This window comes from Carlito syrichta, unplaced genomic scaffold (genome assembly GCF_000164805.1).
Source record: "Carlito syrichta isolate Samal-C Ts95f unplaced genomic scaffold, Tarsius_syrichta-2.0.1 Scaffold301889, whole genome shotgun sequence".
NCBI classification, from domain to species: domain Eukaryota; kingdom Metazoa; phylum Chordata; class Mammalia; order Primates; family Tarsiidae; genus Carlito; species Carlito syrichta.
In genome coordinates this window covers 23,148-48,618 of record NW_007245985.1, presented here as the reverse complement: position 1 = coordinate 48,618, position 25,471 = coordinate 23,148, and the positions used below count along the sequence as shown (strand labels likewise).

The 25,471-nt window shown below is 35.8% G+C and overlaps 1 protein-coding gene across 1 annotated transcript in view; it reads right to left on the bottom strand.

Annotated features, from left to right (window-relative positions):
* The window catches only part of PLOD2 (procollagen-lysine,2-oxoglutarate 5-dioxygenase 2), a 61,810-nt gene that overhangs the window by 24,513 nt on the left and 11,826 nt on the right, over positions 1-25,471 (bottom strand). Inside the window, exons 3-6 of the mRNA XM_008055590.2 lie at positions 12,477-12,640; positions 9,061-9,173; positions 6,378-6,441; positions 4,994-5,091 (exon numbers count right to left, since the gene is read on the bottom strand). Coding sequence (XP_008053781.1) covers positions 4,994-5,091; positions 6,378-6,441; positions 9,061-9,173; positions 12,477-12,640 — 439 coding nt within the window. The remainder of the gene's footprint in view (positions 1-4,993; positions 5,092-6,377; positions 6,442-9,060; positions 9,174-12,476; positions 12,641-25,471) is intronic.

Below are 25,471 nucleotides of genomic sequence, written 5' to 3'. Positions count from 1 at the left end.
TTCAAGCCAGAAATCATAGTCTATATCTAAATATTGATTTATATTACCTGTAAAAGTATAAAATTATTTCAAATAAATACAAACATGTTTCAAACAAAATATTAAGAAACAAAATTGTTTATATACCATTATGAAAACAAAACATAAGTATGAATGTGTGTGGATGTATCCTGAAAAGACATAAAAACTGAAAGAAATTATGAATAAAAACCATGTGAGAGGGCTTTTTGAAGTTACTTATAATTATAAAATTTTTCTTTTTAATAGCATGAGATTTAAAGAATGTAACTAAGAAAAAACTCACTTTTATATAGTTTAATCTTACCAACACACTATAATTTGTCACTAATGGATTATGTATATATTTTTTAAATTTAAAAATTGCTTAAATATCATTTAGTTCAATATTGTGGCTCAAACCCACTGACATTACAAGCATCCCTTCCTAAACAAAACAATAAATAAAACTAACTTATAAAAATTCATATAAAAATGCTCTCACCTTTTATAAAGGTTAAAAAAAAGTTTGTAGTAATCAGCTGTCTTTCCCCATCAGCCTGGACAAGGGAAATATGTGACATGATACTTATGTGCATCTGTTCACCTTTAATATAATATTATGAATTAAAGTATTAGCATTAGCTAAATACTTATATATACAATTTTTCTCAAGGTTTTGTAGTACACATAATTTTTATAATTAAATTTACTTCTTTTTTTAACAGAATCATAAGAAAATGAACTAAATAGGATCATGTCAGAGAAAACACACTAGGATCATCACACATAGCTGGAAATGCCAGAAACAGTACTACTCCACACTAAAATGTTTCCAAGAAGACGTCCAAATTTCTTAGTACACCTAGGTCCTTCTAAATGATTAAGGATTAGTGCTACTTTCTTTATGAAAAATGCTGGAGTCGCTTTTTAAAACTCCAGTGAGCATCATTCTGAAAATGGGTGCTCACAATGAAATCACTATACATCAGGCTTATCTACATAGCTAAATTCTGAAGGCCAAGTTCACTCTTTCAAAACATTTGAATTTGATTAAAATATTGCATTACCAAGGAGGAATAACACACTATTTAGTTATGGGAGAAGCTGGGACGTATCAGCCCTTGCCTAACTGGCACTGATAGTATCACAGAGAGCTAAAACAGAAACTACACACACACGGCAAAGAACTTCATGGATAAAATAGGTTTATTTATCAAATTTGCCCAGGAAAAGTTACAGTGGCCCACAGTAATTTTATAACATTTTTGTCCTGCCAGAAAAAAAATCTGCCTTACCACTCCCAAAAATAATACCCCATCATTGGATTGTTTATACACTCTGACATTCAATTTAGATCTATTGAGAGCCTAATACACACTATACATGTGGCTAGACCCTGGGGAAACAATAGTCAACAAGACAGATACAATTTCTGTAATTCCTAGGTTAAAGGCCTAATAAGTAAGAGAGACAAGAAAATAGGCAAACACTGTCCCTGCCCAGTGTGTGGTATGTTCTGTGACGGTAGAAGTTCAGAGATATTACAAAAGCACACAGGGGACCTGAGGAGTAAAGACCATGTTTGTAAACAGCAGGTGGGAATTAGGGGCAGAGGATTCCAGAATGAAGAGAAAGCATGGACGAGGAAATTGCAAAACTTACAAAGTTGAAAGAAATTTAGTAAGGCTGGAGCTGAAGGAGAGAATGATTGAGTGTGAGGAGTGTGAGAATGTGTGTCATATCTGGAATGGGAGAATGAACGGGGTGGTAGACCGGTGGGAACAAAATAAAGAGCCTTGTAAGACAAGTTGAGAATTGATAACTTCATACTTAAGTCCATGGAAAGGCATTATACAGGTGAGCAGGGTGGCAGGGTGGCAGGGGGTTTCTGCTTTAACAGAGTTCCAGGCTGCTGGGGGGTAGGAGGTGAATGGTTTGGTAGAAGGTTGCATATGGCTTCACTAACAAAGTAGCTATGGGCCTGGGAAAATTCGCTAAAACCATCATGCACAAAAGTTAGAACAGAAGGCCCTTGGAGTGGAAGTGGGAAGTGTCTAGAACAGGCGTGTCCAATCCGCAACCCACAGGCCACATGCAACCCAAGCCAGCTAGTAATGCAGTCCCACAACATCTTTTAGCATCATATGTTTTTTGGTGTTAATTTTCTTCATAACGCCATGCATAGTTCCATTTTTGAAGTTCCAAAGCAATACTGTGCTTAAAACGAAACTTAAATTACAGCAAGCTCAAATTATGGAAAATAATTTAGCACGTTTTGTTACACTAGCTAAACTCAATCCTGTGAATGACCAAAAATACACAGCTCTGCGTTCAATCTTAACACAACAATTGAAAACAGATTTCAGATTTCTAGCAAAATAATTACTATTTTGCTACACCATTTTCAGTTGACATTAATATTTTACCTGCAAATTTTCAAATGGAATGCAAAGAGCTGCAATCAGATAGTCAATTGAAAGGAAAATTTAACCATATTTCTTTATTAGACTTTTAGAAGATCTTTCTTTCTAGAGAAAAATATCACTCACTACACAATCATGCCTTATTCATGACATCAATTTTTGGCAGCGCATACATTTGTGAGCAGCTGCGTTCAATTATGAAGCATATGAAGAGCAAAATTCGAACAAATATTTCTGATGAGCACCTTGAGAACTCACTAAGAATTACAACCATTTTCACTGAAAGGCATTGGTAGATTAGTTTTACAAAAACAAGGCAAATTTCTCACTAGCTTTATATTGTTCTCTTTTTCTAAACTTTATAATAAAAATACAAAAAAAGAAGTTTTATTATGTATACACACTAACTATATCTAATAACTTATGTGTGGCTCAAGGCAATTCCTCTATACTCAGTGTGGCCCAGGGAAGCCAAAAGGTTGAAAAGCCCTGGATAAGAGCCAAAACTAAACCCAAGTTCTGGGTGACCACTTGGAATACAAGAGGAGGCAGAGCTGAAGGTCTTGAGTTCTGGTTCTATATGACACAAAAACAAATCTAAGCCAGGCTCGGTGGCTCAGCCTGTAATCCCACGCCTTTGGGAGGCTGAGGTGAGTGGATTGCCTGAGCCCACAGGTTCAAGACCCGCCAGGGCAACTTGGTGAGACCTCATCTCTATAATAAATCAAAAAATTAGCCGGGTGTGGTAGCGCACACCTGGAGTTCCAGCTACTTGGAAGGCTGAGGTGGAAGGATTGCCAGAGCCCACCAGGTCAAGGTTGCAGTGGCCGGGAGCGGCCACTGCACTCCAGTCTGGGTGACAGAGTGAGACACCAACTCAAAAAAACAAAAAAACAAAAAACAAATCTACCAGTTTAGTATTCAGACCTGGAACTCCAGAAAAATATAGGTGCTAGAGCAAAAACTTGAAAATCATCAGCAATTAAGAGAGATTTACTAACAAGGAAATAAAGCAAACTCCCTAAGAACATGTATAGAAGAGAAAAAGAAGAGGCCTCAGGTAGATACCTGTGAACATTTATGAAAGCAGTACAGGAAGAGAGTCACACACACCACGTACGTACACACACACACACACACACACACACACACACACACCACACACACACACACACACACACACACAATTGCAAAATTTTTTAAGTGTATATTCAAAAAGAAAAAGAAAAAATAGACTAAAGAGGAAAGAACAGAAAATTCATAGACAAAGCTTCAGAACATCATGGAAGCCAAGAAATGTAAACAAAATGAGAACATTTCAAGAAGGAGTACATGGGATCAACATATTGTCAGACGTAGTCTTTGGTGAAGTAAAAATGAGGGCTGAAGGGTGTCTACTACTCAACATGGAAGTCACAACAGATCCTGATAGAAGCATTTCCTGAAGTGGTAGGAAGGAGAGTTGTGGCAGTGAGTTGTCCATAACAAAGTTCAGCAGTGAAGGGAAGGAGAAAAGACAAGAACAGGCAGAAGTCAATGTGTATTGAAGAGGATGTTCTAATCTGTGTTGGCATGGTTTTTCATTTGCTTATAGGATGAGGAAGACTTGGGGATCTTTAAAGTGTAGATGAAGAGAGAGCAGAACTGGAGAAAGTGATTTCACAACAGAGAAAGGAAAGCAGATGGGGAAGACTTTTGCAGAAAGGCAGGGATGGAATGAAAAGCTAGGGAGAAAGATTAGATAGAGAAGAATCTGTATATTTCCATTTTGACAGAGGAGAAGCTGCTAGTGTGAGCTTTTCCTTGAATTTCTCTCTATTCATATAGTTTTTATTCAAAATCAGATTACTTGCTCCTCCTAAACATCAGGTTACATCCCCCCATCTTCTCTTTTCACAAGGCAAATCTGTTCATCTCTTTTTTAGGTATTTTTTATAAAGTATCTTGGCATATCAGAACATTGTTTAAACACAATATTATATTTTTTCAGTGCAAATTATGTTCCATTTTGATTAGACAGTAATAAAATCTTCTCATCTATTAATTTTGTAGTAAATAACATTACCAACAAGCTCAATTACATATATGAGACAGAAAAGCATCCAAAATTTTATTAGTCAAATTACATCCCTGCCATTAACTCTGGTATAAAATAAGAGCAAGAGAAAGCTTTCGATCTATAATTATACCCTAATCTTAACAGTGTAGTTAACTTAGAAAATAGTAAGTCAGGTAAAACAAATGAGCTCTTAATGGCCTGGACAATTCCTATGCAGAGAAGATACCCTGTACAAGGGAAACATGGCTCTGTCTCCAGTTAGCTGTTATTAAATAAAACACTAAAGTAAAATGTGCTATAAATTATCATTCTGCTGAGGAAAAATCATTAGTTTGTTTCATTAATATGAAACTATATAATATACTATGTAAAAGATGAAACCAGTAAATTGTTGGAACCAAAATAAGATCTTTTAGAGACATTTTTAAAAATTAAAAAACAATATTGCACATATCAATCCACAGTCTATTGCTAAGAAATAGAGAACTAGGTAAAAGTCACTGTGACTTACCTTGGTGGGTCCATTTCCATTAATTGCCACTGGTAATGTTTCATAAAATGTATTCTTAGCTCTGGCTTTGCCATTTTCAAATTTTAAAACAACTTCATCTGGTTAATAAAAGAAAACAGCTTTTAATAATTTAAAATATGTCTATATTTGCATGTGTGTGTCTACATGTATGTGTGTGTGTGTGTCATTGTTACAAAATTTCTCATGAATATGATACTGCATGTGCTACAACACTTTTAGAAACTTCTCCTAATCATCAGATACTCAAAATGAAGGATGACACTGACACACATATGGATACCCATTCAAGTGTTCTTCACTCACTCTGACCTGGCATCAGCAAAATGAGAGGTGCTAAGCCACTAGACTGGTAGAAGAAAATCGCCTTTGCAACCCTGTCTCTGTCCCTTGATAGTAATGCCATTCTAACTGAGTTAAGTTAGTGTCTCAATTTATTCATCTGTAAAATGTGATCCATGCCTACCTTGCAGGGTTACTATCAAGATAACAACAATGTATGTATAATGAGTAGAACGCTGCCTGCCATAAAAGCAAGCTTGTTGTAATTGACCACCACTGATAATATTTCCAGTTCTTAAAAATCAAGTCGACTACAATAATACAGAGAAGACAACAAGAAGGAAGGAAAAGCAGGGTTTTGTTTATTTGGTTTTAGGTACCTTTCCTCACATGTCTTGAGCAATCCAAACTCATTCTGAAAATCTTTTTACTATGTGAACTGACTTGTAAAATTGTATTGAATTGTGATGCATTTTTAATTTTTTAAAGTATTAATGAATTAAGTTATTTTTATACTTAATGTATTGATTAATTAATTTTAATGTATTAATGTACTTTTATCAAGATATATGTATCTCTAGGAAAACATACCCGGGCACACATGCATATGCACCCATACAAGCGCATGCAAACACGCGCGTGCACACATACACACACAAACACAAACACATTCTTCCACGGTCTACCTGTCTAGTTGTCTTCAGCTACCTTTCAGCTGGGTCAAAGGGTCTACTCTCATACTCTGGAGTAATTCACAATACAAAGAAGTTATACTGAAAGATGTGCAATAATGAGGTATAATTAATTAATAAATATATCTAAAGTCCCCAGACGGTGAGACACTAAATTTTAAGATACCTAAAGCCAAAAGTTTATCTTTTTCATATTAGCGTTAAGAAACGATTTTAACCGGATGTACTGAGCTTATAAATCTAAGCTTCATATATAAGCAATCTTCTTTAAAGGTTACAATATCTATACTGTAAACCTTAGTCATGACCACCAAATGGACATAACAAAAAAAGTTAGCTGAAAACAGGTGTTCATGTGTAAACATGAGCAATTCAGTATTCAGAAAGCATACCTACGGCTCCATTTAAGGTCTGGAAAATTTTGCATTTATGATCCAATGTGATGTTGATAGCTTCCTAAAAAATAATAGAAATAATATTGAAAAAGCAAACAAAAAGTCCCAGCAAATACTGAAAATGCCAAACAAAAAAACAAAACAAAAACATCACTATCATGTTAATACAGTTTGTTCTTTTGGGAATTTAAAGTTTAAAATTCTTACATGTTAAGTGTCTAATCAAAATATTTAGATGACTGAAGTATTTGGGTAAGACATAGAAACAACAGAAACATAGAACAGAGCACCATATGTTCTCACTCATAAGCAGACCCTGAACATTTACCCTAATACTATATGAAAGGGATTGGTAGTAGCAGGATACTGCCAGAGTGAGGGATTGGGGAACACAACATCAATAGGGTACCTGATCTCAAACCAGGCAAAGTGGGGACCAAAGGGAGCCCCAACTTTACCTGCACAATGTCCACTTGTATAACTAATCCTGAATTGTATCTCACATCTTTAAAATAAATAATAAATACAATATAATACAATACAATAAATGAAAAAAACCAAATCAACAAGCAAAAAGACATAGAAACAGCTATAGTTGCAACTCACTGTAAAATACCCCAAAGAAAATTTTCTGTTTCCTAATGCCAGCATCCAAAAGTACACAATTCATGAAATGTTACAACTGTATTCAATATGTATAGTAAACTTATAAAATATTAACATGCATTAGGTAAATATATATTCTCAGATTAGAACATCTGCTTTTACTTTTCTCCAAAATTTCACTTAAATCAATTTCAGGAATGTTCTCTCTAAGGCCTATAACAGATTGCTTATTGTCCCTAAGCCCCAGTAACAGAACTCAGATTTTCAGTAGGACAAGTGTGCCTGAAATAAAAAACAAATTTTCCCTTGTATATTATGTGTGGCTACATAAATATGCTCTGGTCAAAGAAAATTACAAGAAAGTATTCTGTAAGACTTCTAGAAAGGCTACTTGAAGAGAGTTGAAGAAGTTGAGGTAGCCTGTTTTTTTTACTATTCTGCCTTTTAGCTGCCCAAAATATAAATGCAATGACTGGAACACTGATGGCCATTTTGGACAAGTTACATTATAAATGGGAGCTATGTGCTAATGCTAGAGCAACAAAGAGCTCTCTCTCTTGATACCCCGAAGCCAACATAACAGACTTGGGTTTTCTAATTTTTTTTTTTTTATGTGATAGTGGAAAAAAATACATAAGTAAAACATCTATCTTACTTAGGCCACTGCTATTTTCAGCTACTCTATTTGTGACAGTTGAACATATAAGTATTTTTACTAACAACAGGCTTAATACTGTGTCTATACCACAGTCCTGTGGATCTTCAGGCTCTAACCTCTTTGGGATTTCATTATTATCTCTTTAAATCTCCAGGCTTCATATTCTAACATATTCTTAATCCACAAACTGGCTACAAAGTCCCATAGGATCCATCAAAGGATCACACCCAGACTACTATATCCACAGGCTTGATCCACTCTGGACCACCAAACACTTGGACACTGACTAAAGCTTCTGGTCTCAATGTTTCCTCAGTACCCTCAATCTTCAGGCTCCAAAACTTATAAGGAGGTCTCTGTCTTCAGTGGTGTCACAGGTGAATGTAAAATTTTAAAATACCTTTTGAGTACCAATTCAAAATATCAAAAAGAGTGTTATTTCACAAATGTAAGCACATGAAGTCAATGTCACCATTATGTGAAATAGTAGAAAATCCTCATTTGGGTTCTCGGGGAACCTAGGATCCAATCCTTACAGTGACACGAACTAACTATGTGGCCTCAGTTTCTTAATTGGGAAAGTGTGGATTAGAGTCTAGCCTCTTACCTGTCTAGGATCAAAAAAGCTCACCGAGACACAAAGGGCTTTGTAAGGCTAAAAGTACTACAAATGAGAATACTTTTTTTTAATTGCAAAATACACTGGTATCAAATAGCTGTTAGAATAGTTTTTGTGAGAAAACATCATTATAGCCATAAGATAGAGTGAGTGCAAGAGCACACATTTCTTATGCTTTTATATAATAAAAATAAATGTGTTAATAAATGACAGCTATCTGTTCAATAATTTGACAGAAGCCATTCTGTAGTCATTGAGACTTCATTATTGTCTCTTTAGATCTCCAAGCTCAAAAGTTTTTATGATATAACTTATTCTGCTTTGATAGGGCAGCCTTGGGAGTGAGTATGCAGTGAAGATAGACTGTAACACTGGTGTGAGGGCTGTCATTTCATTTTGGTATCAAGGCATTTTAATATGTGTTTCAATATAACTGTAGAGAAATAGCTGGGCCTTGATTCCTTACTCTGCCCTTCTGCCTGATCCACCAAGTTTCACAGGTTGCTGACCAAGAGGAGCCATAAAGACACATTAAGCTAGTGCTAACACCCAGACAGGAGAGAGAAACCAATCTCAACTATTTACTACTTGTTTTACGGACTCATATTATTTAAAATATGCTATCAACTGACTCATATTATTTAAAATATGCTATCAACAAGAACACTTTAAAATTCAGTTTTCCAGTCGCCATGTTACCAATAAAACCTTTTGTTTATGACCACTCTATATTAACAAAATATGGCAAATGAAGCAACCAAAACAATAAAAAAAAAAAAAAGCAAGCTGCCACACACCCTTTTTAGTGGATCAATGTAAATTTTAGTGTAAAAGAGCTGGTCATCATCATTATCCTGGAGATTCCATTGTTGAACTATACGATTGATATACGGAGCATAACCAATAAATCCTGCAACACAGCAGAGAGAGAATAGAGAATTTAGGATTCAAAGAACAAACTGGTGTCTATATTAATTCCACTGATCAGTTGCACAGAAAGTCATGAAGCCAAGAGGCCTAATCTTTGGGTTAGAATTTCACAGCTCACCATGAAAGAAATATGAATTACTGAATGCCCCTTATTTTATATATAAACTATAATACAGTGAGCGTTGCTATCAACTACAAAACAGAAAATAACCAGACTCTTTTTAAATAAACACATCCCCAAAATTAACTGACACAAGACGGAGAACTGATGTTTTCCAGGGCTCCTAAAGAAAAAAGTTTCCCTAACTTTTTCTAAGTTACTCGAAAAAGAATAGAATAAGACAAGAATTTTTTCTCTGACCTTCTAAAAATCTCTTCTTGATCTTCTACAAAGAACTCACTGTTTCTGATAGAAGAGAGTCTCTACTACAATGGTTTACTTCCAGTGCTTGAAATACTAATGCTATCAAAGGAATGCTGGCTTTGTCACTGACTGCAAACATCCTGAAGAAATTTTATACTTAGGACATTTTGGGAATTTTTCCATTACTTGGGTCAGTCATTATTGTGCCTGCTAAACCATTTTCTGACTAGGTTTGTGTGTCATAGTCTGGAAAAAGGAAGTCTAAAATTGGATTTGTTCCCCTTGGCTTTAGAGCATAAGCATTAAATCAGCCAATAACATTTGTCTATTAAGGACACAAACAGAATCACTTTTCCTGTCTGAATCTTCCTCTGAATAACAGAAATGCAGCCAAGCTGCTCTGTTTCGTTGTCATACAACACTTTTAAAAAGGGACCAATGTTACCCCTGCGAATTGAAAGGAAACCTAATTTTTACCCTCAAAATTAAATTTTTCTTATAGGAATAAAAAAAGTAAAAGAAATAGATCCAGGAAAAATTACTGTTACCTAGAGAAAAATAAGACAAAAATGAAAACATGATAAAAACAAATCACTAGTTGCTCATTTATGGTTATTCTTGCCAAATAAAAAAATCCTAGAACATCAAAAGATAATACATTTTTTATTTCCTATGATCAATCTTCTGTGATGAAAAATACACGAAGTATTAGCATATAACATTTTCCAGTGGTTTATATTAGTGTTCTTCAAAAAAATTGTTTCCTTATCCTTTTGTAAATCCTAAATGTCCCAAATAAACTTAAAAATTACATCTATTTTCACAGTATATAATACAAATGATTTCTAATTTTCTATTAAAATTATTTTTAAAAACTAAATGATATACACAAACATAACTCATGTCCTCTAAATAACTCTCATATCATCCATGAAATCATACAAGTTTTACTGAATATATTTATATTTTCTACCATCTAATTATTTTGACTATAGAAAGCTTAATGATGTCCTTATATGATCACTTTCCCACTGATAAATACCTTTTCCTTAATTAAATTGGCTCACAACTGTACTTATTTGCTAATTTTTTTTGTTTGTTCTTTCCACAGCACTGTGAGTCTGAAATTTAGCCACCTGAGTAGATATATCAATATATAAATAAATTCACATATGAGATTTCACTGTGCATGTCATCTTCAGAAAAATGTTAATAAATATACAGTAAAACATATTCCATAGTTCCATAGCTAAATACTTCCTTTAGAAAATTAGTTTTCCAACTATGGAGGACTTAGAATAAGTTGAAAGATTAGCCATGTGTTACTAAGGGCTTGGCAGTTAGCAGGCCACGATGTGGAAGCAGCACAAACCCGAGTTGTGCTTGCAGAGTGTGCAAGCAGAGAAGAGAGAGTGGGTAGCTGTCCTAAGGAGGACATTGACAGTCATGAACTGGAAATCCAGAGGCAAGGATGCTAAGGCACTGAAGACAGAGTGGCCAACATGACATACCCTAGGTTCCGACATGAATATGGAAGTAAAATCCAACCATCGTAAATAGATTGGGAGAAAATAAAATATTCAAGAGGTCCCAAAAAGCACAAACTCTGGGTGTATCGAGATGAAGAGAAAAGGGGATTTGAAATGAAGTAGTGTAAGTTGGAATTTAAGGTTTCAAAAATACAATATCTGTATGAGCTGAAAAAGTTTTAAGGTACAACTATGGGAATGGGTTGCTAAAATAAAATGCAGATGAAAAGAGCTGGAATTGAGGAATAAATGGTGGCTCAGTCTGTAATTCCGCGTCTTTGGGAGGCTGAGGTGAGTGGATTGCCTGAGCCTGCGGGTTCGAGACCCGCCTGGGCAACTTGGCGAGACCTCATCTCTACAATAAATCAAAAATGAGCCGGGCGTGGTAGCGTGTGCCTCTAGTTCCAGCTACTTGGAAGGATGAAGTGGAAGGATCACTGGAGCCCAGCAGTTCGAGGTTGCGGTGGCCAGGAGCGGCTACTGCACTCTAGTCTGGGCGACAGAGTGAGACTCCAACTCAAAAAAAAAAGAGAAATTACTTGCTAAAGGAGTCACTGCCATTAGTGGCTGAGCAAAAGCCAGATACAAGCAGCACTTATTTTAACTATCCTGAATAGTATTATAGACATGTAGAACGTCCAAGAAATCCATTTTCCCAGAGTGGCTTGTAATTTGTACCCAATCTGTTTCTCCAGCATGTCCTTCATCCTATTCAGTTATGTCTTCTGGTTATATGTTTACATTAATCTTAATCTAAGGAAAACAAATCTGTAGTCATAATAATGCCCAAAACCAATTTTTTTATTTTTTAAAGGGCAGAGTGAGAGATGTGATAATTTGTTCCTTTAATTCATGGTAGCACAGCTAATGCCACCCTTTAAGTATAACCAGAGACTCAGTGTTGAATCTTTTTGGCTACTAATTTCAAGAAAAATCACTTATTTACTCCAATAATATTCAAAAACATAAAATTAAGCAATGCTTATTTTTAAAAGTTTCTTGATTACAGACTAAGAATAAGCTTTTCCCAAGTAAGGAAACTTACTAAAACAAATATCCTATAGCTAGAAAATTCTCAAAGAACTGTTGTTAGAAGACCTGGATTCATACTGCTTTTCCTTTAACAAAAGAATGTCTTTAGGAGAAGTCACTTAAATTTGAGGAACATAAGTTTCCTCACTGATAATGTGAAAATAATAACACTGACATTGCCTTATGTTGTTAGGAGCATCAAATGACATAAAATATGGGGAAATGCTTTGTCAATATAGGAATAAGATGATGGCTATTTGAAACTTTAGATCTAAAGTTACTACATACAACAGAAAAGATTGTTTTAAATATTTATAATTCAATATGTTTTAAACTTTTATGCCAGCATCTTACTCACCTCCTGAATTCAGGTAGCGTTTCCCAATGTGCACAATGGGATACTTGTCTGCTAGTCTTTTATCTGGCCATAGAATTCCATCTGCTGCAAAGACCACTTTGTGGTTTGCCTTTTGGAACTTTTTTAGAACTTCTTCTGGGCCACCAGCAAATATGACATCAAAGCTGTTTAATGAGAGAAAAAAGAAGTTTTAAGATACACTTGTCAGAATTGAGGCATATAAACCAATAAAAAAATCTCTAACAAAAGTCAGAATTTAGAATTCTACACAAGATTAATACCTGTACCATCCATTTACAGAGTACATCAAACAATTTTCCTGCAACTTAAATTATACGGATTGTATTGAATTATTAGTATTTGCATGATATTAGCAAACATTTCATTTACAGAAGATGCCACAACTGCCTAACAAATCAATTCAATTTGTACCAATTTATTACAATTTCTGAAGAATTCATTATATTTGATAAAATGTGTTTAGCTTCTAAATTGCATCAATATACATTAATATTTGAGTCACTACTTACCTCAAAATCTTAAAACTCAAGCTCAATAAATTTAAGGGGAAATTATGCAAACTTGACACTATAATGTCTACAGTTTCACTGGCTTTTCTGAAGACTTTATTCCTCATAGTTCATTCACAGAATCACAATGGCTTAACAAAATGTGAAGTTTAAAAGTCACTATTTAAAATGTTTCCGTTCTGAAATAATTTCTCTATTCTTACAACTCTTTTTTTTTTTTTTTTAATCAGTGTACCTCAAGGTCAAAGATTTCCAAAGATGCTATTTTAATGACTTAATATCCCAGGTAGCAAAATAAGAGCAAACTAATGCTCCTGAATTCAGTAGCAGGTCTTTCTAATAGCCAGTACTCTGCATGCACTGCCAGAACATCTGACTAGGGGAGTACAGAGGCCACTCCAAGTTCCTTTTCCTGCTAGGCTCACGCTCACTAGTTCATAATCTATGATAGCAGCTATGCATCAGGCAAGGTTTATTACCTTTCTATATACAATGTATTTTATTAAAATAAAACAGTATGCTCGTGTCTTATAGTAAAAATTCAACAAAACTTTAAAAAATTACTTCAGCACTGTAAACTTATACTCACTATCTGGACTTGTGGCAGGGATGTTAACTAATCCCCAGATATATCCCCATGTCTTTATTTTAATAATGGAAACTCCCAGTGCTAGCTGGGCACAGGGGTATGCCGCTTAGAAACTATTCTGGAGCTAGAAGAGGCCTCATGACTACTTCTCACTGACTATAAGTAGAGCTAGTGTAAACTTCAGGTCCTGTCCTTTAAAAAAGGTGCCAGCTGGGCTTGATGGCTCAGTCTGTAATCCCAGCACTTTCGGAGGCCGGTGAGTGGACTGCCTGAGTCTGCGGGTTCGAGACCCACGCAGGCAACTTGGCGAGACCTCATCTCTACAATTAAAAAAAAAAAAAAAAACAGCCAGGCGTGGTAGCACGCACTTGTAGTTCCAGCTACTTGGAAGGCTGAGGCGGAAGGATCGCCGGAGCCCAGTAGGTCGAGGCTGCGGTGGCCAGGAGCAGCCACTGCACTCTAGCCTGGGCGACAGAGTGAGACTCCAACTCCCCCCCCCCACAAAAAAGGGAGTTGCCTACTCTTTCTGTTTCCTTTATCTTTCCCCTTCAAGGTAAACCATGGCATCCAAGTGAAAAATACTTGATGTATGCACTCTCACCATAGTCTAACTCTGAAGCTTAAAGTTATTGAAATCCTGAGAATGTGCAAGTAAATTGTGTAATTATGCTTAACTAATTTTTTTAATCAAGGTAAAAATAGGGTTGGGAGCAGAGAGAGAGTGTATTTCTTTTTATTTTAAATTGTTCTAGAGGATTACAATTTGGTCATTTGTTTTACTTTCAGTTATAAAAAAATTTCAAAACTAAAATATATCTATAAATCTACAAATCTATATAGATCTATCTATTGATCTATATAAATATATATAGATACATAATACATACCTACATATAGGTATATAACTGATGTTTTTTTCTTCTAGGATCAAAACCCAAGAAACTGTTAACATTATTAATAGCATAATCATAAAGTCACTCACAGCATACAATCTGAAGTCTGCTTATTGGGTTTCTAATCCCAGCTCTGCCACCTGCTATCAGAGTAACCTTAGGACAAGTTACTTAACTTCTTTATGCTTCAGTTTCTTTATTTATAAAATGGAGGTAAAAGTAGTATCTATCTCCTTAGGTTATGATTTTTAAAAAAAGAAAAAATTTAACAATACCTGACATATTGTAAGCACTCAACAAAGTTAAAAAAAAAAAATTAAGGTTAATATTAACCAGAGGACAGGAATGGAAAGAGGAAAGTTCACTTCTAAGTTTTTACCAAACACATGTATTTTTGAAAATGAACTTTAAATCAGAATAAAACTGTTCTGACTCAAGCCTCAAACTAACTTTTTCCTGTTTATTAAAAAAAAAAACTGAATTAATCTGACTTCACAAAACACAACACTGTACTTTTTTTCTGTTAAGTATAACTGATTTCTTCAGCCCTACTTTTATAACATTGGCACTTTCCTCAAGCCTACTAGTTGTTGATTTTTTTAAATATTGAAGATTAGGAAATAAGACCAGCTTTATGAGTAATTGGGCCATGAGAGGCAAGGCAAGTAAACCAAACCCTCTGAGACAGAGACGGCCATGTGAGTTCCAGAGGAGCCCCAACATACTGTCTAAAGATGGGAAATGTAGCTTATAATGTCAATGAATCAAGACTTAGGCCAAAATAATTCAAAAATTTTCCAGGTAGTGTCACATAGTCAAAATTTATAAATGTTACTTTTGGAAAGTGAATGTTTTTTGTATTCGAAACCCTAGTGATGGATACAGATGTACACACAGTATATCTCATACTATTAATAAAAGTCAGCAGCTTGAAAAGGAGGAATTGTGGCCATTTTTGCTTTTATAATTTAGTATTTTAAAAGCATGCATTACTTTTATAACAAAACAATTATTTTAAGGCAAAAGTCAAGGCAAAGGTTATCTATATCTAATTCAAATGAGAATTTGACTCAAAAAAATTTAAGGTTGCTGAAACTTTTCCCATTTCATTCTAGTAGCATTGCTATTTTCATCTTAAATACTTTAGAAATATTCTTTAAACTTATTTAAACTTCTCAAAGGTCAAGAAATATTTTCTATTTAAAATTATTTTGGCTATAAAAACTCAAATTGTCAGTGTTTTTAAAAGAATGCACAAAGATCATAAAAATAACTCTCATAGGAATTTAGTTCATTTAAATACAAGAATAAAATAAGACTTTCCACATTTAACTGTGGTAAATATGCATGGGTTCTGCAAAAACTGTAAGAACCCTCCTCCTGTGTTCTACGGGGTTCTTTACCAGACATGTCAGCGTCCTATGACCAACAGATCACAGAGATTTTTATACACAGATCCCTCTGTGTTCCTTCTTTTGGTGACATCATTAACCACACAGTCACCCAGGCTATGGCTTTCATTCCTTTTCCATGGCTTCTCTCATCAAATCTTTTACCTAATTCTACTGATCCCATCTACTTAATCTATTTTGCATTCATGCCTTCCCTGCTCCTGCTAGAAAGCACCAGTGTAGACCAATTAAAAGACCCTACAGGCTTCCACATTACCCATCTCCTACCTACTTATTATAGGGACTGTCTGACAAACGCTCCTAAAAACTATTCTGTGCCAGTTCCCAGACTGGAATAGTAGTTCTCAACTGTGGCTTAAGGCAGAAGTCAGCAAATATTTATTCTCTGACCTTTTACAGAAAATATTTTGGACTTTGATCATATGGTCCCTGTCGCAAAGACTGAATTCAGTCATTGTGATACAAAAACAGCCATAGACAATATGTAAACAAATGAGCATAGCTGTGTTTCAATAAAATGTTTTATAAAAACACACAGCAGGGTGGGCCACAGCTTACCAATCATTGGCCTATAGAATGAAGTCTAAATGAATCATCTTCCTATTAATAACCTTCCATTAAATAACTTATATTCTGAAGCCAAAATGAATTATTTGATCTTACAAGTATGCCTTTACTCATGATGAAGCCTCTGCTTAGCACAGCTTTTCTCAGTGGGGCCCAAACCATTCACCTTCAAGGCCCATTACATATGCCACCTCCTCTACACACCTCTCTTCGATCAGCATAATTAGAAAAGATTATTTCCCTTCTCTTAACTCCCACAGCTCTTTTCCTCTCCCTTTTCACTAAATGTTTTATTTTCTGCTCTTCGTGTTACTAGACTGCATATCACTCCTTCATATGCAAAATGCATATCTGTAACTGCATATTTCCTTAGCTTTGTGTTTTCAGGACAGTCAATAAATATTTGTTGAGCAAATGAGTTAATCAATGAGTGAATAATAATTGATTCCAAGTCTCAACAAGAAGTAAGAGCTCCTGGTAGCCATAAAAGAAAGCAACAGAAGTGTTCCCTAATGTTATGTTATTCCTCTCCAATCCAATACTTTCTTCATCATCACTGGCTTACATTCCCACAAAAATTATAATCATCCAAACTATTAGCAGCTAATGTCTAAAAGCTTAATACAATCTTGTGAAACTAAAGTACAGAAGTAGCTCCATACCTAATAATTCTGTCTTTCATCACATCTTCACCTCAAATATGTCTATATTTCCAGAGATAATTAACACCACAATTCAATATTGTGAAACCACTCCTAACCACCCCCCTAAAACACACACACACAAAATTGAAAATGCCCACCCATCCAGTTGACCTTGCACAATAAATCATAATAAAATCACAACATAAATGATTAAACTTAGTTTAGGAATTTTGGAGAGAGGAAAAGAGAGTTGGCTGGTATGAAGTGGGTACTATTTTAAAAGCTAAATATTGAACAATCCTTTCACCTCTGGAACAAATCCCATTTGATCATAGTTTTTACTATATTAAAGGAATACTTGAACCCCCATGTTTATTGCAGCACTATGCATAATAGAAAGGATATGGAATCAACCTAAGTGTCCATCAATGGATGAACAGATAAACCAAATGTGGTATACATACACAATAATACTATTTGCCATAAAGAAGAATAAAATACTATCATTTGCAGCAACATGAATGGGACTAGAGGTCATTATGTTAAGTGAAATAAACCAGGCACAAAAAGGCAAATATCACATGTTCTCATTCATATGTGGGAGCTAAAAAAGTTGTTCATGTGGAGGTGGAGAATAGAATGATAGTTACCAGAAGCCAGAAAGGGTATATGGGAGAGTGATAAAGAGAGGTTAGCTAATGGATACATACAGTGAGACAGAAGGAGTAAGTTCAATGTTCCATAGTAGAATAGAGTGACTAAACAACGTATTGTACATTTCAAAATAGCTACAAGAGAGTTCTTCACATGTTCCTAGCACATATAAATGATAAGTACTTGAGGGGATAGACATACTAAATACCCTGACTTGATCATTACACATTCTGTGCATGTAACAGAATATCACAGGTACTCCATGTATATGTATAAATATTACACATCCATGAAAAAGCTAAATATTACTTGGAGGACTTTCCTCCAAATGGTATATAATTTCACTTGCTGAACACGAAATCACTATTACCAAGGCTGAGCAAGGGTGAAAGTCAACGAGGACACTGCCTCGCTAGATGGTCACTTCCTCCATACTGTCTTCTGAGAGTGGCCCAAGAACCTGAATAGCACCTAACATAAAGGGCAGTCAAGGAGAGAACGGAGGCCAACAAGCAAGCTCCTCAAGCTGCTATCTATCTGTGGGATCAAGAGTCATCATTTCTTGTTTCTAGGTCAGTCTCTTTATTTGTGAAACGATATGATGAATAAACATTTCCCTCTAGTTTAAAAATGATAGTTAAGTTCACCTCTGAAACATTAGAACTTCCAAATCTGACACATATTTAATGTAAAAAACATGTTTGTTGAATGAAGAAATAAAGAAATATTTTAAAAATTAAGATCTTGAGCTTCTGTTATAATGTAGGAACAGCATTCCAGATATAACAAATGCAGAGTTGTTGAGAGAGAAATGTATTCAGAGATCAGGATTTCTGTCTCACTCAGCTCCTCAGTCACCACAGCTATACCATATTTTACACATCCAGTCATAGTAGCCAGCACCATATTTTTAGTAAAGAGATGCTTAGTACATGTTTACTAAAAAGAGTACAATTAAAAATAGGTCATCTGGTTAGGAAATACATACTCAAAACAGACAAAATAATCACACATGAGAATACTCAGGGACAATCAATCAAGACACATATGAATACCCTAGGGACAGTCAATCAAGACACATGAATACCTAACACCTCTTTTGTATGTCATATGCTTCTTCCTTATTCCAACATACTCACTAATATACACTTAGTCAATACTCAGTAAATATTAAGAAGAACATTTGAACAATATGACAAACCAAAAATCACTCATTTTCAACTTAATTCCTAAACACATTTTACACTATTCTAGATGAGCAAGAAGGCAGTACAACAGATTCGATTAAGTGGCAGCTAATGATTTCAATCTTTCCTTCCAAAAAAAAAGAAAGAAAGAAAGAGAAAAGAAACAGTATAGAAACTGGGATCCATGATGTGTTTTGGCTTTCCTTCACACTAATATAATGAAATGTTGTCCACTGCTAATGACTAGGCTTTTTATGTCTACACACTTAAAATGTCACTACTGCCAGGAAGGAGGAGTCAATCAAATAAATCTGCCATTGTTAGTTAAAATTATAGATGTTGTATTTGAAAAGCTTTGCTTTCAGAAAAGGTTTATTCTGACTTCTGAATAAATTATGTAAGACAATATAAAAAGCAGGGATACTAGGAATGTAATCTGAATTATGAGAATTATAAACTGTTTATTTCATAGAATACAAATAAGATAGAATCTGGTCACCTTTAGAATAACACATATAAATTATACTTTCTGAACAATCAAAACAACAAAAGAAAAAGCATATTTTCACAAATAATCAGCAAAGTGACCCAATAAAACATAATCTTCCACAATTTTCTAGAAGTAGATTATTTCAAAGAGATTGTGCCAACATTCAATTTTTTTAAAAAAGACATGCATTCTTCTTCCACATTAGCTTTGCTAAGTTTTGTTTGCAGAATTATATGACATAAATGAGAATTCCTTGAGGGTGGTATCTGTTTATATCACTTTTCATTTTTTTTTTTTTTTGGTAGTGTTCAGTTCAATGACTGGATCACATTTTGTGCTCAAAACACACATCCTGAATGCAAAGTGAAAAACTTGCTCCCTGATCTCACTTTTTCAGCAAAATAATCTTCAATGAGAAGCCAAAAGAAACAAACATTGGCTGGCATATGAAAGATCAGAAGCAACAGCATCATATTCATAGTTTCTTATCAAAATTCAATTTTTAAATATTTAAATCCTTTGATATTTAAAAAAATCTGTATGCTGTCCTGTTTTTAGAAGTCATCTGATTTCTCCAGATGAACAAAGAAAAACAATCACAAAAAATAGTTTCAAAGCATCCACCACATTTCTCCATCTTCCAAGGTCTGCTTCTTTTTGTAATATAATTTATCATTACCCAGTATTTACTAACTACTTGCTATTTCATGCTTCAAATGTGTAAATCAGGTATAGCCACCAGCTTCCCTGTGCAGAACACCCAAACAATTACAATTCAGCATGATAACTGAATAGAAACTAGCTGTATACAATCAAAGTGATAAGGCACATGGGTAAACAGGAGGGATTTGTGTGACTGAGATCATCTCTCCATTTGTAATCAGTGTTTGCTTATCTTGGCTCAACCTCACAGATCAGAACCACTTAGAACACTGCTAAAGTAATGACTTCATTTTATATTCATTCCATATATCAACTTTAGTATAAACACTGACTACCATCCCAGTTTTTTAGTTTAAGCCTTCCTTATTGCTATCTTAAGTTGGCAATAGCCAATTCCTTTATCCTACCTCAAATTCAGAACCATCTTTAAACAGACACCTCAATGAACTGGACAGTTTCTATAGGCTAAAATCTTTGAGGGGATATTTTCGTAAAGGAAATACTACTTTTTTTGGAATACTATCACCAAATATGTCTTCCAAATATTTCATATCCTGTCTTCAAACTGGAACACACCTGCATTCTGATCAATATATATACAGTGCCATCAATGAAAGTAAATTTCTGCACTGTTCTAAATACAAATTCAAATACTAATTTTACTGACTTTATTTTCCATTAATTTTCTTCTAAATAATTTTCCTAAGTCTAAAAGAAATTTTAAGTAAAAAAGAAAAGAATATAACAAATAGCCAAAATCTTTACTAGATGACTATCTGATACAACTCTGAAAAAATTATTCCACTGTATGCTTGTGTTAGTGTCTGGGACTCTACTGTTTTATATTTTATTATATGCAGCACAGCAAAAGTTATGTCAGGATATTCAAATTGACTCACAAGAACACACTTTGTTATATTTTGGTTTATATATTCTCCTTACAAAAAGAAAATGAATAAAAAATACTGTTCATCATTATATTCAGTTTTATCACCTGTCTTCAATGTGACTATAGTAAAAAAACATGCTTTATAATATAATTTTAAACGTGATGCAAAGTATCCTATTATAAAACTCAAAATGTTCATTTACTTTGACTAAGATATATTATAAAATCATTACGGAATCATTTCTTTCCATAAAGGAGTCTATAGCTACCAAGTTACAATATTTGTCACCAAAATCTTCATTAACCTATTTCAAGGGAACCAATCACATTTCATCTATTAAAATCCCCAAATTCATTATATATATGGACAGTTGCTCTAATCAAAGAGAGATGATCAGACTTCATAAGCTATATTAATTGCAAGCAAATGCACACACACACACATGCACACACTGGAGTGTGAAACAACTTGGAAAAAAGTTTGAGGTACTTTACCATATGGAGTTTTTTAGAAGAACCAAAACCCTGCCAAATATTTATTTTTATCTAAATTAAATATAATCTTATCCTACAGAGTATATTTATAAAGATCTAGTCAATTTGGAATGTTTATCGAAAAGTCACTATGGAATATATATTTCCAAAGAAGCAATGTTATAAAATTATTTCTAAATTAATTCACAGAAGTCCATGTAAATAGGCACAAGGAATTCTTAAGGGGTATTGAAAATGTTCTAAAATTGGATAGTGGTAATGATGCACAACTCTATAAATGTGCTAAAAACCAGTGAATTTAACATTTAGAAAAAAATTTATACCATATAAGTATATCTCAATAAAGCTGTTTTTATAAAGGCCTATCTAAACCATTAAGTACATAAACTTGTGCGTGTTCTTTTTAATGCAGTAAGGATGTATACTTCCATAAAATGAATTATTACAGTTTAACTGTCCTTTAAAATATTACATAAAGCCAGGCTCGGTGACTCAGCCTGTAATCCCATGCCTTTGGGAGGCTGAAGTGAGTGGATTGCCTGAGCCCGCAGGTTCGAGAACCCACTTGGGCAACTTGGCAAGACCTCATCTCTACAATAAATAAAAAATTAGCCGAGTGTGGTAGCGCGCGCCTGTAGTTCCGGCTACTTGGAAGGCTGAGGCAGAAGGATCGCTGGAGCCCAGCAGGTCGAGGCCGTGGTGGCCGGGAGCAGCCTCTGCACTCCAGTCTGGGCGACTGAGTGAGACTCCAACTCAAAAATAAAATAAAATCAAAATAAGAATTTGTTTGCTTATTAAAATGAATATATATGACAGTCGCTGAGGCTCCATTCGCTCCAAGTAGGTGCTCCAGCCCAGGTCAGAGTCGGGCAGTCCGCACCCAACGGCCCATGCCCTGCCCTCTCCCAGTGCCCCGGCGACGAAAATACTGGGGGAGATTAAGTGGAGCTTGTGAGCGGGTGGCCGGGGCCCTGGTGCAACAGCTGGTGCTGCAGCTTCTCTACTTAGTCCCCTGGCTCTTACCAGGTCACAGAAATGGAGCACCATTGTTTAAAAAAAAAAACCAGAAGTTTTCCTTTAAAAAAGCTCAGGGACAAACTATGGCCCAGGGCGCTCCCTCACCATTGAAGTAGGAGAGAGACTGCTCCCAGCTTTGCCTCACCTCTTCAGCACCTGACAGGGTGCTGGAAGGGGCTATGGAAGGAGTCCAGAGGCAAGTTCCCAAACAAGAGGACAAGAGAGGTACCCCACCATTATGTTGAAGGCGGGGCAGGAAAGTGCTCCAACTTGCTCACCACAGACCAACAGATCCGATCTCTGTGACTGGCAGATCAACTACTCAGGGCTTGATCCGAGGAACCTGACTAGGGCTGAGTTCCAGGTGCCCCACCCCCTACCCTGATCCAGCCATGGGACAAAGGGTGTGCCCAGAAAAGGATGAGGAGGAACTCCAAAGAGATCAGTGGTGAGTCGAGGCTGACCCAAACCCCCTCCTCCCCAGCAATCCTCTGAACATCAAACCCACAAAGCTGGGCCAAGACTGAGAGGGACAAACCCAGGCAGAGCTGGACATCAGTCACAATAGGAGAACTCCATTCCAGAATAGGTCTGGCTGGGGCACCCTCATGAGAGTATGTACCTGGGGAAGAGACAATCCCCAACATCCCCACCAGAGATCTCCCTGACCATACGAGAGTGGGAGGGGAGGACTGCAGCTCCATCCACCTGCACTGTCCCTCTTCCTTCCCTGCTTTATTCCCTGAGGAGAGAGTGAAAGAGGTGACTCTGCAGGAAAGACCTGATTAGAGGAACAATTACAGAGCCTGTCATAAGAGGGCAGGTCTTGTTTTTTGTTTTTTTGTTTTTTAAATTTTAGACTATTTTTTAATTTCAAAAGTTTTCTGTTTGTTTCTTGCTAGTTCATCTATTTCAAAAATATTTTTCCTTTGTGCATGAATGTGTATGTGAGGGTTTGATCTGCATCCCCCGAAAAAATATTTTTTTCTTTTCTTTTTCTGTTTCTTTCTTCTTTTGTTATTTTCTGTTTATGTATATGTGAATGACTGTGTGCTCATCTTTTGGCTTTGTTGTTATTATTGGTTTTTGCTCTTTTGTTCTTCTGGGTTTTTTTAAATATTCATATTTTATAGTTTAAGGGGTGTGTCAATATATTTGTGAGGGTTCCACCCGAATCCCTTTTTTTTTCCTTCTTTTTTACTCCCCCCTTCGGTCTTTCTGTCTTTCTTCTCTATTCACTTTGTGCTAGGCATGTGTATGTGTGTTTAGTTTTCTTGGAGTTTTTTGTTGTGGTTTGTTTTGCTTTGCTTTGTTGTTATTCCAGTTTGTTTTGGAGTGTGTGTTGGTTTCGGCTTTACATCATCATATAGAGTGGTGGTGGGGAGTGGGTCTCAGAGAACACATACCACAATAAGCAAACATTTTAATTTGCAAGTAGTGTCTGATTCCTAGTGCCGGATCCCCCACTTTATTCAGATTTCAAAAACTACAAGAGACAGCAAAGCTTCCCATCCACCATCCTATTTCAAAATAGAACAAATCCAGAGCCCAGATCAGGGAAGAATAGAGGACTGAGAAAACATCAGAAGGAAAAGCCTCTCCCACTGACACTGAATAACAGAACTAAAGAGAAAAACAAGAGAGCTGTCACAAATGAGGAAAAGCTAAAGGAAGACCTCAGGAAATTTCAAGTCTACCAAAGACACAACTCCTAAAAAATCAGACTTTGGTGCCCAAACAATGGAAGTCACCAATGACTAGTCCAAGAATGCGACAGGGATTAGAGAATGGATGGAAAGGGTGAATAAGATTCAAGAAAGACAAGATGCAACAATGAAAGAACTTATAACAGATTTTGGCAATAAAAATTTCTTCCAGGAAATAAATAACAAAATGACAGCATGGAAAGCAGAATTAATTTAGCTGAAGAAAGAATTTCAGAACTTGAGACCAGAACATGTAATTAACCTGATCTGTGAAAAACATAGAAAGAAGACTCAGAAAGAAAGAACAAAGCCTTCAAGAGATGTGTGATTATATCAAGAGGCTGAATCTACACCTGACTGGTATCCCAGAAGAAGAAAGGGAAAATGAGAACAACTTGGAACAAGTATTCCAGGAGGTAATCCAAGAAAACTTTCCCCATCTCACCAGAGATGTGACCAGCCAAGCACAAGAGATACAGAGAATTCCCACAAGACATCAAATGAGAAGACCAACCTCTAGACACATAGTAATTCACCTGCACAAAGTAGGCACAAAAGGAAAAATCCTAAAGGCAGCAAGAGAGAAAGGTCAGACTACCTACCAGGAAAAATCAAGGTCAGACTACCTACCAGGAAAAATCAATCAGTAGCAGCAGACCTATCAGTAGAAACACTACAAGCAAGAAGGGACTGGAGCCCTATATTCAAAGTCCTCAAAGATAAACAATAAAGCAAGAATTTCCTATCCAGCCAAGTTCAGCTTCATCAGTGATAGAGAATTAAAATCCTTCCCAGACATCTGGTTCCTAAGACTTATGCAGCTTCCAGACCAGCTCTACTGGAGACACTTAAAAAGGTATTAAACACAGAAGAAAGAAAAAAAAAGAATGACCACACACTTCTCAAGAGAACAGCAGAGCACAGAATCAGTAGAGAATACAGCACAAGAAACTTGAAAACATACACATTTATCAACCCCAAAGCCAAAAGAAAACAAGAAAACAAAGAAAAAAAACTTTAATGGATTCCGGGGCAAGATGGCGACCTGGCAACCCGGTGTCTGAAGCCCTCTGCAAGGGAGATCTGCAGTGGGTCTCTGACTCTCGCCCCCGGGAGGCTGGGGACCCCAGCATCGCAGCCTACTCCTCAAACAGAGCTCGGCCATCGCTATCACTGGAACATCGCAAGGACTGGACATTTTTACTGCATCGTCCTCTCCCGCTGCTGCCGCAGCCCCTCCCCCCACCAGCGCTCCCGCG